Here is a 17358-nt window from a genome sequence, read left to right as displayed (position 1 = left end):
CACTTCATGGCAAATAGGTGGGGAAACAATGGAAACAGTGACAGACTTTATTTTCTTGGGCTCCAAGATCACTGCAGATGGCACCTGTAATCATGAAATTAAAAGACGCTTGCTCCTTGGGAAAAAAGCTATGACAAACCTAGACTACGTTAAAAAGCAGAGACATTACTTTGCCGACAAAGGACCATCTAGTCAAAGCTATGGTTTTTCCAGTAATCATGTATGGATGTGAGAGTTGGACCATAAAGAACGCTGAGTGTGGAAGAGTTGATGCATTTGAACTATGGTGCTAGAGAAGACTCTTGAAAGTCCCTTGGACAGCAAGGGGATCAAACCAGTCAATCCTAAAGGAAATCCACCCTGAATATTCATCGGAAGGACTGATGCTAAAGCTGAAACTCCAATACTTTGGCCACCTGATGCGAAGAACTGACTCATTAGAAAAGACTGATGCTGGGAAAGATTGAAGGCAGAAGGATAAGGGGATGACAGAGGACGAGATGGTTGGATGGCCTCACCAACTCAATGGGCATGAGTTTGAGCAAGCTCCAGGAGATGGTGAAGGACAGAGAAGCCTGGTGTGCTGCAGTTCATGAGGTCACAAAGAGTCGGACATGACTGAGCAACTGAACAATACTGTTTACAGGAAGTGATAGAATCCTGACTCAAAGACAGACTGACTTTCAAGCCAACATTGTGTCCATCCCACCACAAAGTCCTCTTCAAATGCACAAAAATCTAACTACCACAGAAGCAATCCTGAAGCTGGAGCCAGAGCAATAGACTAAGTAATCCTAGAAATAACTCCCAGTTATCTGTGATAATGGATTCAAGAAACACACACATCTTTTAAATCTGCAAACACACAAGCGAAAAGAATCAGCCATTTGGCTGAAAATGTTAATCTACTTCTATATGCCACAAACCATTCATTCAACTAAACTAAATGTATCATTTTCATTGTGAGGTCCATATTGAATGAAATACTAAGATGGTATTTTCTTTAAGTGTCACAGATAATAAAACCAAATCATTTGCTTTTCCCTGTGATAATCTCACCTAGGGACAAGATTGGGAACTGGCAATAAACATCTCCACTCTGGATCATACACAAACTACATAACTGGAGAGAATTGAGGGACGACCCCCTATCCTTTCTGGCTCCAATATAATCCAATCTATGCACATCTGATCTTCTGGGTCTTTGCAAAAGCTACACACTGCCCTTTTCTAAAGGACCTCTAGGGACTTCCCTGGCAGTCCAATGGTTAAGACTGCACTTCCACTGCAGGGGGCACGGGTCCAATCCCTGGTTGAGGAACTAAGATCCCACATGCCTTGGCCAAAAGAATTTTAAAAATAAATAAAAGACCACTGCCCCCTTTACCTCTTCTGGCTTAACTAGGTGCTTGTATCTTCCAATGCCATGCGTGGGCTTTGACCTGTAGTGCCGACTGGTGGTCAACAGAATGCCACCTGAAAGAGAGAAAAAAGACAAACCTGTTTCAAAACTCCTCAGGGACAGACAGATCATACATGAGGAGATAAATTCTCCACTGCAAGATGGAATATCTGGGGACAGCAAGCCTCTCGTTGGTTTAAAGAACCAGAGTTATTTATTGATCCTGAGCTGACATTCAGTTTATCCCTTTTCTCTCTCCTTTTGGCCCCTGGACTATATCTAGTCTCCGCTTTGAGAAATTCTCTCTTCTTGGTGTAGGGGGAAAGAATACATTCTTATAGGACTCTCATTTTCTCTTGTCCCTCAACAGGCAATAATCCTTTTGAAGTTTTCCAGTAATGATTGTTCAGAGAGAGAGGCGGCAAAAATAACCAGCAGAAAGGACTACAAACTTGTTAAAACTATTCAATTTGCTTTATTTGTGTTGACATACAATGATCTCCAACAGGCTTCAAATGAATAACAATAAAAACTAAAAACATAAGGTACAGAACAGTGCATAGGTAAAAAATAGAATCGCTATATATTGATACTCTATATTAATACTTATATATTAATACATATTCATTGTAGTACAGCCAGAGATGTGTCACCCAAATCCCCTTCAAAGAAGGAGTTGCTTATATATACATATTCTCCTTTAATCCCCATTATTTTTATCTTCATTTACAAACAAAGAAACTGCAGCTCAAAAAGTAGGAATTGGAGAGAATGCCAAGGTAATCCGGGTTAGGACCCTGTGCTTCCACTGTAGTGGGCATAGGTTTGACCCCAGGTGGGCAAACTAAGATCCTGCATGCCATGCTGCAGCCAGAATAAATGAATAATAAAATTAAAAATAATAATCAAGTAATATAATAAATAATAATAATATACTAATAATATATTTTAAAAAGCAAGAATTGGCCAAGGTCATCCAGCAATTAAAAGGCAGAACTGCAATTTAAACCCAGGTCTATCTTACTAAACAGCCTGTGCTCAGATGTGTTATAACATCTGAATTTCTAGAATACAAAATCTAGCTAGACTTGATCATTCCCATATCTGATATCAGTTCCTTATTTTTACCCTTCACTGGAACCAGCTCTGTTATGTCTGCGTATCTCTCTTGCTCACTCCCCACCTTCTGGAAAAGTACTGGTCCTAGGTTCTGCTCCCTTTCCTCCTAGTTCCTGTGGTCCTGCCCTCATCTCCCCAAAGCCACCACTTTGTGGGGTGCTAAATACAAAATGGTGTGGAAAAGTTTAATGACATCTAGTAAAATGTTTCTTAAGTTTCTCTTTTCTAAAATGTGCTTCCAAGTAGTCTGCTTTGTGTCAGGCCAATCAAGAGTCATGGCCTCAACTATGGAGAACAGTACAGAGGTTCCTTTAAAAACTAAAAATAGAGCTACCATATGATCCAGCAATCCCACTCCTGTGCACACATCTGGAGAAAAACATGGTTGAAAGGATACATGGACCCCAGTGTTCATTGCGGCACTACTTACAATAGCCAGGACATGGAAGAAGCCTAAATTGTCCATCAACAGAGGAATGGATAAGGAACATGTGGTACATACATACAATGGATTACTGAGCCATAAGAAGAATGGAATAATGTCACTTGCAGCAATAGTGGACCAAAGAGATTGTCATACTGAGTGAAAGAAAGTCAGAAAGAGAAAAACAAATATATATCACTTATATGTGGAATCTAAAAAAAAAGTACAAATGAACTTATATACAAAACAGAAATAGACTTACAGATGTAGAAAAACTTATGGTTACTAGGAGGCAAGAGTGAGGAGAGGTAAACTGTCAGACTGGGATTGACATACACACACTACTACATATAATATAGATAACTAATAAGGACCTACTACATAGCACACGGAACTCTACTCAGTATGGGAAAAGAATCTGAAAAGGAGTGGATATATGTGCATATATAACTGATTCACTTTGCTGTACATCTGAAACTAATACAACATTGTAAATCAACTATACTCCAATAAAAAGTTAAAAAAAAAGAGTCATGGCTTCAGAAACCTTCCCTGCATTCACAATCCAGAATATTTCATCAAGACAACCTTAGGATATCATGGATCCCTTCCATGATATGCATTAGCCTGCATTTACAATTACATGCCAACAACTGTACAGATACTGGGACAGTTACAAAGATGACTATAATATACTACTTTTCCTTGAGACACTCAGTATGTACTGGTGAAGGATAATGGGGAAGCAGATAACTACTTTATGGTGTACAAAATACTTTAATGGAGATAAAAGCAAGGAACCTAGATGAAAGAACAACTACCTCTGTCTGGGGCATGAGGCGGGGGCGAGGGAGTGAAGGAGGGTACAGGGGAAGGGTTCAGAGAAGTAACAGCTGCATTCTTGAAAGAGAAATAAGAGTTTACCATGCAAGGAAGAAGGAAATGTTTTTGGCAGAGATTTCCAAATAACTGAGGTATCTTTTGGTCATGATCCCAACTGACTCTCTGAGCCTTCGGGTTCCAGACTCTGCAACCGAGGGTACCACCTGAAGAGCTAATATGCAAAACCCCTTGATGGGTACACAATCATACTCAGACCACAGCTTTGAAAATGAATTCATCCACCAAGATTTTATTATGACTTTAATACATGACCTTCTAAAAAGTACTGAACTCCCCAAAGCATGTTTATTCATTCAACAAATATTTATTACTACCCAACAGAGTAGCCAGCAACAATTATACCCTCTCAACCATGTGACTTGCACATACCAAGAGTTATGCAGTGTACAAACCACCCACTATCCATGGAAGGCCTGGTTGGTACTACCCTAGATGCTGGAGCTCTAACAATGGACAAACACAAAGCCCCTGCAATACAGAACCTATGATCTGTTGGTGAGACTAATATCAACGCTGGGTGAAAAGGGCTCTCTATGATAAGAGCCATATACATGGGATAGGCATTAAGACTGGACTTGTGGTGTCAGGAAATGATTCTTAGAGCAGGAGACTTTTAAGTAAAACCTGACAGGCGGCTTGGAGTTAGTGAGGTGAGAACACAGTATGGGGAGAGGAAGAGTCAGAGAGAGAATTTCAAGGCAGAGTATGAGGAGAAAGGCGGCAAGAGACGAGCTTACAGAAACAAGCAAAACTTAGGAACAGCTTAATTATTCAGTACTTATGATGTACCAGACACTGGGCAAAGAGGTGGAGATATAACAGGGACATGACCAACAAAACTCTGCGTATAGAGCTTATAGTCTAGTAGGAGGAGGGAATAGTCACACAAAAAATATGAAATTACAAATTGTGAAGAATGATAAAAAGAGCTATGGCAATTCAATCGGTGGATCTATTTTAGACTGAAATATCAGGAAAGGCCTCTCTAAAATAGAATGACCTGTGAACTGAAACTAGATGTCAGAGGAAAATAATAATAGTGGTTATCCCCAGGGAGAAGTGGCTAGAAGGCAGGAGAGAGAGATTTACTGCTGACTTTATACTCTTGAATCTTTAAAAAAAATTTTTTGTGTACATGCATTATCTACTCAAAAAAATAAAGTAATAGAGACCCAAAAGACAGATATGGAGTTTATTAGGTAAAAGATAGAGTGAATGTTCCAGGCAGAGGGAATAGCATGTGCAAAGGCCTCAGTAGGTGACACAGATCAGCATATTCAATGAACTAAAAAGGCTGTCCATGTGGCTGAAGCAAAGCAGGAGGGACTGCATGCACCAGAGATTAGGGTGGTAGGTTGGAACCCACCACTTTGGGCCTTGTGAAGGGTTTGGATTTCATGCTGAACATCAAAGAAATTATATGCCTAATGTGTTTTTAAAAGATCACTTTGGTTGTTGTGGGGGGAAGGTGAGTGTGAACGGAAGTTCAAGCAAAGATTCAAGTAATAGCCTTGGCTGAGTTGTTAGTCTTCCTGTATCCACACCCCCATCTCTATTCCATCCTCTAAAGGTGACAAATGAATCCTTCTAAAACACAAACCGAATCATGTTATTTTCTTTCATTAATTCAACCATTTATCCATTGCACACACACAATTTTTAAAAAGGTCTTTGGTGTATTTCAAAATGTTTGATGATTTTCCACTGTCTGAAGTTCGTATTCCTTAGGCAAGCTTTCAAGAACCTTAATTTTGTAATTTAGTTCCAACCACTTCATGTCCTCACTCTCCATCCTCCAGGCCTTTAGAACTTTGCTTCTCAGCCACAGAGCTACACTTAGCATTCTGTATAAACCATGAAGCTCTCCTGCCTCTGCGCTGTGCCAGGCTGTCCCCCATGCTGGGACTGCACCTCTCTGGTGATATCCTTCATCGCCTCCAAGGCCAGCTTAAATGTCATCATCTCTGTGCTTCCCTAAACATACAAACGTCATCAAGAGTTTACTTTATGGTTACAGTTCTCCCATGACTCCATTGTATAGTAAAATATTTGATGTAAATTAAAAAACAACAACAACCCAGGTGCTAGTCACCATCTTTAAGTACATAGAAACTCAATCACCCACCACTGGTTTTAAATAACAGAACCAAAAGTGATCTTTGAGATGATGACACATCTTAGGTAAAAATGCCACAAATGCTTGCCTCAGCTTCTCATCTACTGTAACTCCTTGGCAAGGAGGCATTTGCAAATTCAGTTTGGGGCAATTCCTATAATTAGAGCAGCTGGTTAATTAAGAAGTTAGTTCAAACTACCGTTAAATTAACCATTTTCTCTCTTAAATGAACGGTTTTGGTCAAATTACCAATGGTTAAACTGCTTAATTAGCCAGTTGTTTTAATTATAAAATGCACAAGTTTGAAAGCCTCTGATTTCCATTAAGTTCAACTGAATTTTTTCCCCCTGCTTGTGTCATTAAGCTGGTTTCCTGCTGTCATATTAACACTGCAGCCTCCTGAGAGAAAAGGCAACTCTTTTCATTGAAGAAGACACAAAACCCCAGGACTTCAAAAGGAGGCTTTGAAAATCTTTCAATTGGTACAATTATAGAATGTAATCATGTATTCAGTTTTCCCGCAACATGTCCCTTCCCTTTATATATGCCAGCGTCAACTGTCCTTCAATGTCCTTGTTTACTAAACTGGGAACTAAACTCATCAATCCAGGATGAGGATAAACAACTTCATTTTAATTATTTCTCCTTCAAGATTGGAACAAGCATTTTTAAAGCAGGGCTACACAAGAGAGAAAGAGGGAAAAACTGGGGTAACCCCAGCCAAGAATCTAATTACAGGATATTTTTTTCCATTCAATAGACCACAAGTCCCTGAAGGGCAGATACAACCCCCAGCACCTGGCAAATAGTGTGTGTTCAATAAATGTTGGGGTGCTTTTGTTTGCTTGTTTTGAAATTCTAGAGATATTTTAACAAGGCAATCTGCAATGATTTGGCTCTGGCAGCTACCCACTTTTTTCAAAATCTCTTTTCAAACTTCTTTCAGTTTTTCTAATTACACTGTTCTACTTGGACTTGAATGTACCATGCTTTGCTGACTCCACCTTTTTGCTCATGCTATAATAAGAGGAGTCTGAGTTCCCTTCATTTAACCTCCTTATATATTTACCTCTCTGTGTACATTTAAATCAGTTAAAAAAAAAAAGATGGTCACTACAATCAGGCTTTTCCCTTGGAGAGAGCAGCTGGGATGGTAGCCAGGACCCACGAAGTATGATGGGTAAAGGTAGGAAAGAGACACTGCTTCCTCCTCATTTTTTCTGAACACCATTATAATTCAATTTTAAAATGTCTGACTTTATAGAAATGTCAAAGACCCGTGAAAAATGCCAACAAAGCTGTGTCCTTTCAAAGAGAATTACCTTGGCATGCAAGGTAAGTTACCCTGGACCTGGGAGCCTTCTAGGCACTGAGATTCCACAATTGAAATGGGCAAAGGAAAGGATCAATGGCCTTGAAAATAATGTTTGTAAATGTTTGAAAATATGTTCAACCAACTAGTAATCAAAGACATGCAAATTACAAATAAAAGGGATGGCATTTTTAAACTTATTGATATCAGTAAATGTAAAAAAACAACACTCAATATTGATGAGTATATAAACAGGGATTCTAAAATACAAAAAAACCCCTACAAAATGGTGCAATCTTTCTGAAGAGCAATTTGGTAATACACATCAATAGCTGTAAAAACGTGCATTTTCAAGGACTTCCTTGGCAGTCTAGTGGTTAAGACTCCAAGCTTCCAATGCAAGGGGCTCAGATCGGATCCTTGGTTGTGGGGGAATTAAGATTCCAAGCACAACCAAAAAAAAACCAAACCTAAAAATGTGTACTTCCTTTAGCCCAACAATTAGAGTTTTAGAAATATATATCCTATGTAAATAATCACACAAGGGCACAAATACTAATGTGCAAGCATGTTTATCATAGAACTGTTTACATTTCAAAATTTTGGAGACAACTTAAAATTTCTCCAAATAGAAAGCTAAGTAAACTGCTATTGTCCATCTTTCTTTTCAAAAGGAGCTTTTTCTCAATTGGACTTTTTTCAATAGCATTTAACATGCCCCCATTTGATCTAGCTTTAAAATCAAGAATAAAACAAAAAGTTACCTCAGAATTAGGTAGCTATCAGATACTAAAATACATTACAAAACTATAGTAACCAATAGTATTAAAACAACTTGGTACTGCTATCAAATATACAGATAGATCCATAAAACAACACAAAGTTAAAATACAGTAGGTTCTACATCTATATGGAAACTTAGTATATGATAAGGTAACATCCTCAAATGTATGGGGAAAATGTTAGATGTTTCAATAACTGTTAAAATAACTGGCTGCCCATTTAGAGGGGAGAAAACTGCATTCACACCAGATGGACCACATGTTAAAAAAAGACAAAAACAGAAGATAAATGAAGGATTTTTAAAAATAATCTTGAGGAAGGGAGTAGAGATCTTTCTAAGCATGAAGCAAAATCTAGAAATCAAAGATTAATGAACTGAGCTACACAAAAATTTTAAACTTCAATTCAGCAAAAAGGAAAAAAACAAAAGTCAAGGGATAAATGACTAGAAATAACACAAAGCATTTATGGTAGGAAAATGCTTATTTCCTTACTATATGAAAACTATATAAAAGTTCTTACAGATCAAAAATGAAAAAGCATACAATTCAAAAGAAAAATGGGCAAAAAATATAAACAGGCAGTTCACAAGAAAAGAAATACAAATGGCCAAAAAAAAAAAAAGAAAAGATAACAAACTTTCTTAAGAAATGCAAATTAAAATCAGACATTATTTTCACCAGCAAAAAAGTAAGATGTTTTGTAAAACCCAGTTTTGGGCCAGAAAATAGAAATGTAAATTAATACAACTTCTCTGAAGGGCAATCTGACAATACTTACCAAAATTTTCAACTCACAACTCATTGACTCAGCAATTTCAATTCCAGGAATTTATCTTACAAATGTACAGGAACAACTTTACAAAGATGCATAAAAATGGCTGCTGCAGCATTTTTGAAATAACAAAACCTGAAAACAACCTAAGTATCCAGCATTAAGATATAGTAATATACATACATAACATATATGTTCATATACCATATAACTTTCCTGAAAAATATACAAGAAACTGCCATCAACGCATACCACTGAGGAGTAAGATCTGGAAATAGGAGTAAGACCTGGAAACAAAAGCTTTCATCGTATACCTTTTAGTACAATTTCTATTTATTTTTAATATCTGCATGCTTTTGTAATTTTCAACAGTTGATAATTTTAATTTATTTTAAAAACCTTCCTCAGAATACACATCAGTTCAAAATGAACTTATTATCTGGTTATGGGATAAGGGATGAGTCCAAGACTAGGGGACATACCGGTCTTGAACATAATCCTTATTTTTTAATATACAAGAAAAAATAAAACAATGAAAGTCTAACAAAATGTGCAGTGCTTAGTCGCTTATCATATCTGACTCTTTGCGACCCCATGGACTGTAGCCTGCCAGGCTCCTCTGTCCATGGGGATTCTACAGGCAAGAACACTGGAGTGGGTTGCCACGCCCTATTCCAAGGGATCTTCCCAACCTAGGGATCAAACCCAGGTCTCCAGCATTGAAGCCAGATTCTTTACCATGTGAGCCACCAGGGAAGCCCACAAACAAAATGTGAATAATTGCCAAATATGGGCTCACTGACATATTATCTTTTCACTTTTCTATAATTTTTGTATCTTTCAGAATTAAGTGTCATTAAGAGAAACATAACCATTAAAAATAGTCTTTCCAGACCTCCCTGGTGGGCAGTGTATAAGAATTCACCCATGGATGCAGGAGACATGGGTTCTATCTCTGGTCCGGGAAGATTCCACATACTGTGGAGCAACTAAGCCCCTGCAATACAACTACTGAGCCCCACTCTAGAGCCCTCAGGCCACAACTACTAATCCCGCAGGCTGCAACTACTGAAGCCCAAGCACCTAGAGCCTGTGCTCCACAACAGAAGTCACTGCAACGAGAAGCCCGCGCACCACAACAAAGAGTAGCCCCTACTCACTGAAACATTAGAAAGCCCACACAAAGCAACAAAGACCCAGTGCAGCCAAAAATAAACAAATATATATAAAATTATTATTTGTTAAATCTTTCCTTAACCCCACATCCCTCTCCAGCTCCTGCCATTTCTCTCTCCTTCCATTCAAAAACAAACTTCTTAAATATATTGTCTGTAACAGCTTTCTCTAACTCCTGAATTCCCATTCACTTGTCAACTGACCTCACCATACCTACACAGATACTACTCTCCCTAAGGTCACTTCTATGCTGTTAAAACCAAGGGATATCAATTAGTCTATATCTTTTGCAAGCCCCTCTCAGCAGCACACAACTGAAACTGGGTAACCACCCTCTCCTTCTTAAAGCACGATCATTTTGGTTGCCATGAAACTATACCATCCTGGTTTTCTCCTACCATGCTGGCCTCCCTTTTCAAGCTCATTAGCCATCTCTTTCACCCTCTACCCAATTGTTTAATGTTGGAGCTCCTCAGGGCCTGATCCTTGGGCCTCTTCTCTACTTGTGTTCCCTGGATAGTCTAATTCATTCTCAAGAAAAATCAACAGTATGATGACTTTCAAATTCAGTTTCAACCCAGACCTATATTTTGAGCTCAAGATCAGTGTCTCCAGTGGACTACTTAGCATATTTTCCTCATAAGCACTCCAACTTAACATATTCAAACACCAGACTCAGATTCTTACCCTACAAATTGTTCCATTTAAGGCAGTATATTCAAAACAAGTATGTAGAATATTTATTATAGTGGAAACATATTCACCATAGATTAAGTGAGGAAAAAAAGCAGATTATGAAGCGTTATATATAATTTGTTCCCATTACTGCAAGACAAAAAAAAAAAACATATATACACACAGAGACAGAGACAGAAAGAGAAAGAGAAAAGGCTAGAAGAAGACCTGGTAGGATATACACCAAAATGTTAAGCAATAATTTCTGGAGGATAGGCTAGGATTACAAGTGATGTTTATTTTCTTCATTTCCTTCAGTTTCTTGGCATGTGTGTGTGTGTATAGTATTTATTTTCCATATTCTCTAAAATGCATGCTTTTCACTTTTATGATCAGATTTTCTTAGCTCTTTTTTCCTTTCCTGATAGGATGTAATACAAAATTCAGAGCATCAATTATTATTAAGTTTTCTTGCTAAAACTATTTAACTTAAATCTAGTAAAAATTTTAGATCTAACTTCCAGTTTGCAGGAAGGGGACAGAAGAACATGTCATAAAATACCACAAGAAAATAATCAGACAAATTAAAAACCAAGGACATTCTATAAGTCAAACAGTCTAGCCTAATCACAAAGCATCTGCTGCAGAAATAAAACAGTGAAAGAACTGTTCTATATTAAAGGTGACATTATAGCAAAATGCAAAGCATGACCCTTCTTTGGGCTCTTGGTTATAAACAATCTCATAAAAGACTTTTGGGGGACACCCAAGGAAGTAGATAGAGTATTAGATGACACTGAGGCATATTATTATTAATTTTCTTCAAGGAGATAATGCTATTGTGGTTCTTTAATAGAATGGAAAGAATATCCTTGTTTCTAGAAATGGATGCTTAAGTATTAGGAGTGAAACATCATAACATCTGATCAAGAAAGCTGAACCTGACAAAATGTTAACAACAGTTGAATTTAAGTGATGGGTCTAGAAGTGTTCATTATATTATTCTTGGGGAAAAAAATTATTTCTTACAACACTGTAAGTTTTCAAATGGCAAGGATCATATCATCTTAATTTTGTATCCCCAGCACCTAAAATGCAGCCTAGTCCAATAAATATTTGTTGAGAGAATGAATAAATAAAAAGAAGCACATATTTTGAGAGGTTGGGCTTTAGGTCTGGTGGAAGTGGTGATTCTCTACACATAGCTGCCATTGTCTGAAATAATTAACAGATATAAAACTTACGTCATGCATGGCACGTAATAAGCCATCAGTAAATGTTAGTTCCCTTCCTTACTCCCATTCTTTTATTTCTGATACTTTTTTTATGGCCACACCATGTGGCTTGTAGGATCTAATAAAGTTCCCCAACTAGGTATCGAAACCATGCTCCCTACAGTCGAAGTGAAGATTCCTAACCACCGGACCACCAGGGAATTCCCTGTTTCTGATACTCTTTAGTCATATAACAGATGTCATTATCTAATGGCTGCTTTGAAATCTGTCACATAATAAAGTAAAAATGGCAAGCAATAGGATTGAAACATTGAAATTCACTGAGTTAACCAGATTAAATGGATTTATTTTGGATAAAATCCTGTAGAAAAAGCCTTAGCCTGGTAGATAATGGACATGAAAGACAGGTCTGGAATAGTAGCAAAAATAATAATAACAATAGTGAACATTTTTGAGCACTTTATATGTTTTACCTCACTGAATCTTCAAATAATTCACTGTAGTTTGTACTATAAATTCCCCTCATTTTTTAAAGTGAGAAAACCAAGTCATAGAAAAGTAGTTAAAGGTCACCGAACAGTATGTGTTAGAGCTGGAATCTAAACCTACTACAGAACTCTTGCTCTTAACCCACAATTTATGTTCTTGCCCATTGTCCAATTCCATGTGAGGGGTAGGACTTGGTCTCAGCCAATCTTCCCAAAGATATATTTGGCAACTTTTCAGACAAAATTATACTAGTGCTAGAGGGTCACTTAAATCAACTAGACCACATCAGGAAATAACTGCTTACCTGCAGAATAGACAGGATTCTCTCCTGAAGTTCTGAACCTAAAAAGAGGGAGAAGGCATGTTCAGTACAGTTAGATATGCACATTTTATTTGCACAGCTACCAAAACTTGTATGCTCCTCATTACAGATATGTCAATACTACACGTTTCCTTATTCTATCCTTCTCTTCTTTCCATAAATATTATTAAGTACTTACTATGGGTCAGACAATGTGTTAGGTCCTGAAGATGCAAAAGCAAGTAAAATATCTCTATCTATGGTCTAGTTGGAAGAGAGATGAGTAAACAGATGTGAGCCACAATATAGTCCTGGTACAGAGCAAAAACACATACAAGATTTAGTGGAATACACAGGAAAGTATGACGATTTCTACCAGGGGATGAAACTACTGGAGCTGAGTTTCTAAAAACAAAGAACTACTCTTAATTGTTTAGCCTTACAGAAAAAGCATTCTAGGCAGAGATATGAAAGTACTATGTCTGGGGAACAGCAAGCAGGTGGGTGTGAGTGGCACTTCAGCAGCAGGGAAGGGGGCAGGGCAAAAGAGGCAACCAGGGACCAGGTTATACCAGGTTATGAAGACCTCATAACCTGCGGTGAGCAGTTTGGTCTTTGCTCTGTGAAGGCAGTGGGAAGCTCCTGGTAGAGTTTAATCACAAAAGTGATGTGATCAGGTTTAAGTTTTGGAAAGTTAACTCTGGTGAGTAATGAATGAGAAGAAGTGAAACTGAGACAAGAGAAACTACCAGTAAAGTGGTTCTTACAATAGCCTTGTGTTATTAGAACATATTTCAAAAGTAAGGCTGATGGGATTTGTCCAGGAATTAGATGTAGAGTAAAAGAAACAATAGTATCAACCATGACTCCAAAGATTCTGTCCTGTGCAACTAGATAATTGGAGTTGTCATTTACCGAGAATGGGGAAGGAGTAAGATAGCAGGTGAGTTAATGCTTGAGATGCTTAAGAAACATGTAAGGGGAGATCATGAAAGAAGAATGCTGTGTGAACATTCTAGATGCAAATATTAGCTATATTTAATTACTATTATTAATATCCTTACCTCAAGAGGGAAAAGGCTTGCTTAAAAATGGTATCATTCTTCAGACACAGCACCTATAGCAAAACAGCCACATTAGATCAACCATAAGCATTCACAGACCTCCAAGTACCTCTTCACCAAGAGGCTAGAAACCCACAGTACACAAACCAAAACAAAACCCAAGTCTCTTGTCTAGCAAAGAAGCTTCCCTACAGTTAATACCAAACATGCAGGCAAACCAAGGCCATGTTCTTTCCTATTTCACCCACTACAGAAAATGCTGGAAAAATAGAAGCCCCCCTTTTGGGGGCTGCTTTTTTTAATTCACCATATTTCCCCTTTCTAATTTGATTTATATTTTCTAATATCAACAACCATTATGCATGTGTCAAGCACAGGCACCATGCAAGGGACTTTGAATTCTAATTCTCAAAACACTGCAAGGCAATTCTACAGGTGAAGCAACTAAGGCCCACAGAAGTTATATTCCAAGAAATTACAGCTAACAAGTGGCTAAAATGACTGCTTTACTCCAAAGACTATGTCTCTATTACAGTATACTGTCTCTTTTAATAGTAACAACAATAATAACAACTATACCAACATGAACAAAATAATAATAATGAAAGGAGGTAGTTGCAGTGGCAGCTTCCCTTCCCAATCTTACCCCTAATAACCCAGTTATTTCCTTCTCACTCTGCCCTGCTGGCACTCACTCAAAAGATCACTGGTATAGCTTTACTAAGGTAGTCCTTAACATAGAGGAGGTCTTTCTATAAAGTAACTAGATAGTAAGTAATAAATGGCCTTAAGTTTCCATAATATAAAGAGAAAATCCTGTCCACTACGATAACAATTTCAATTCCTTCAACATGTATGTGTTAAAAGTCCATTATGTGTAAAAGCCTTCAGAAACAAAGGAAAGTCTGAGAAACTGTCATAGACAAGAAGAGTCTAAGCAGACATGACTAAATGTAATATACTAGGTAGGATCCTAGAACAGAAAAAGGACCCTGGATTTTTTAAAAATGAAAGAAGTATTAGTAAAACATGGACTTGATAATAATATATCAATATCAGTTCATTAATCATAAAAAGTATACCATACAAATATAATAGGGGAAATTGGATATGGGGGTATATCCAGTATTGTCTTTGCAACTTTTCTGTAATTCTAAAACTATTCTAAAGTTTTGTTTTGCTTTTTTGGCTGTGCTGCCATGGCTGGCATGGCATGTGGGATCTTAGTTTTTTCCACCAGGGATCGAACCCCTGCCCCCTGCAGTGGAAGCACAGAATCCTAACCACTGGACTGCCAGCAAAGTCCTCTAAAGTTTATTTTTTAAAAGCCTAATAGGTGCCAACTATTGTGGGACTATGAAAGGGACTAGAAGAACAAAATGTAACAATATGAATGAACTTGGAACCATTATGCTAAATAAAAGAAGACAGTCACAAAGGGCCAGTATTGTATGACTCCATTTATATGAAATATCCAGAATAGCAAATCTATAGAAAAAGAAAGACTAGTGGTTGCCTTGGGTTGGGGGGTTTGGGAAGCTGGAGATGACAATTAAGGGATATGGGACGTCTTTGGGACTTCTTTCTAGGGTGATAAAAAAGTTCTAAAATTGCTTGTAGTGACAGTAACACAACCCTGAATATATTAAAAGTCATTGGGGAGGGAGGAGGGAGGAGGGTTCAGGATGGGGAACACATGTATACCTGTGGCAGATTCATTTTGATATTTGGCAAAACTAATACAATTATGTAAAGTTTAAAAATAAAATAAAATTAAAAAAAATAAAAATTAAAGTCATTGAATCATACACTTTAAATGGGCAAATTGTATGGTATATGACATATCTCAATAAAGCCTTTTTAAAAATGTAAGCACGACCCCCGTTTTATAGGAGTTTGAACGGCTGGAGATATGAACATACATTTGTATTAAATAGCTAAGTAATACCACAGCATCATATGATTAAGTCAAAACAGGTGGCAAAACAACTGACACCTCTAGCAGAAAATCTGTGTATTAATGGCAAGGAGAAGTTCTCTAGCTTTGGAGATGTTGCAGATATTGCTGAGAATCTGCCCAAAGTCATGAACCTTCTCCCCAGACATATACAGGTACAAATATACAAAAGGCTGCATACTGAGCACAGAGAATTATATCCAGAATCTTCTAATAACCAATAATGGAAAAGAATCTGAAAAAGAATATGTATATATTAATATGCATATATAACTCAGTCACTTTGCTATATACTTGAAACACTGTAAACCAACTATACTTCAATTTTTAAAATTGCAGAAAAAAAATGTGGGATATAGAACCAAATAAAGTGAGGTGGATGTGACTGGTGATAGAAGCAAGCTCCAATGCTGTAAACAGCAATATTGCATAGGAATCTGGAATGTTAGGTCCATGAATCAAGGCAAATTGAAAGTGGTCAAACAGGAGATGCAAGAGTGAACATCGACATTCTAGGAGTGAACTAAAATGGACTGGAATGGGTGAATTTAACACAGATGACCATTGTATCTACTACTGCAGGCAGGAATCCCTTAGAAGAAATGGAGTAGCCATCATGGTCAAAAAAACAGTCTGAAATACAGTACTTGGATGCAGTCTCAAAAACGACAGAATGATCTCTGTTCGTTTCCAAGGCAAACCCTTCAATATCACAGTAATCCAAGTCTATGCCCCAACCAGTATCGCTGAAGAAGCTGAAGTTGAATGGTTCTATGAAGACCTACAAGACCTTTTAGAACTAACACCCAAAAAAGATGTCCTTTTCATTATAGGGGACTGGAATGCAAAAGTAGGAAGTCAAGAAACACCTGGAGTAAACAGGCAAATTTGGCCTTGGAATACAGAATGAAGCAGGGCAAAGGCTATTAGAGTTTTGCCAAGAGTACGCACTGGTCATAGCAAACACCCACTTCCAATAACACAAGAGAAGACTCTACACATGGACATAACCAGATGGTCAACACTGAAATCAGACTGATTATATTCTTTGCAGTCAAAGATGGAGAAGCTCTATATGGTCAGCAAAAACAAGACTGGGAAATGCAAAGAAATAGAGGAAAACAACAGAATGGGAAAGACTAGAGATCTCTTCAAGAAAATTAGAGATACCAAGGGGACATTTGATGCAAAGATGGACTCAATAAAGGACAGAAATGGTATGGACCTAACAGAACCAGAAGATATTAAGAAGAGGTGGCAAGAATATACAGAAGAACTGTACAAAAAAGATCTTCACGACCAAGATAATCATGATGCTGTGATCACTCACCTAGAGCCAGACATACTGGAATGTGAAGTCAAGTGGGCCTTAGGAAGCATCACTACGAACAAAGCTAGTGGAGGTGATGGAATTCCAGTTGAGCTATTTCAAATCCTAAAAGATGATGCCGTGAATGTGCTGCACTCAATATGTCAGCAAATTTAGAAAACTCAGCAGTGGCCACAGGACTGGAAAAGGTCCGTTTTCATTCCAATCCCAAAGAAAGGCAATGCCAAAGAATGCTCAAACTACCACACAATTGCACTCATCTCACATGCTAGTAAAGAAATGCTCAAAATTCTCCAAG

General features: G+C 37.7%; 1 protein-coding gene across 1 annotated transcript in view; it reads right to left on the bottom strand.

Annotated features, from left to right (window-relative positions):
- Positions 1-17358, bottom strand: part of MRPL48 (mitochondrial ribosomal protein L48) — a 54886-nt gene that overhangs the window by 28268 nt on the left and 9260 nt on the right. Inside the window, exons 2-4 of the mRNA NM_001046563.2 lie at positions 13774-13826; positions 12713-12750; positions 1388-1476 (exon numbers count right to left, since the gene is read on the bottom strand). Coding sequence (NP_001040028.1) covers positions 1388-1476; positions 12713-12750; positions 13774-13826 — 180 coding nt within the window. The remainder of the gene's footprint in view (positions 1-1387; positions 1477-12712; positions 12751-13773; positions 13827-17358) is intronic.

The sequence above is a fragment of the Bos taurus genome, chromosome 15 (genome assembly GCF_002263795.3).
Source record: "Bos taurus isolate L1 Dominette 01449 registration number 42190680 breed Hereford chromosome 15, ARS-UCD2.0, whole genome shotgun sequence".
In the NCBI taxonomy this organism is placed as follows: domain Eukaryota; kingdom Metazoa; phylum Chordata; class Mammalia; order Artiodactyla; family Bovidae; genus Bos; species Bos taurus.
Note: the sequence above shows the minus strand (reverse complement) of the source record. Positions and strands in the feature narration are given on the sequence as shown.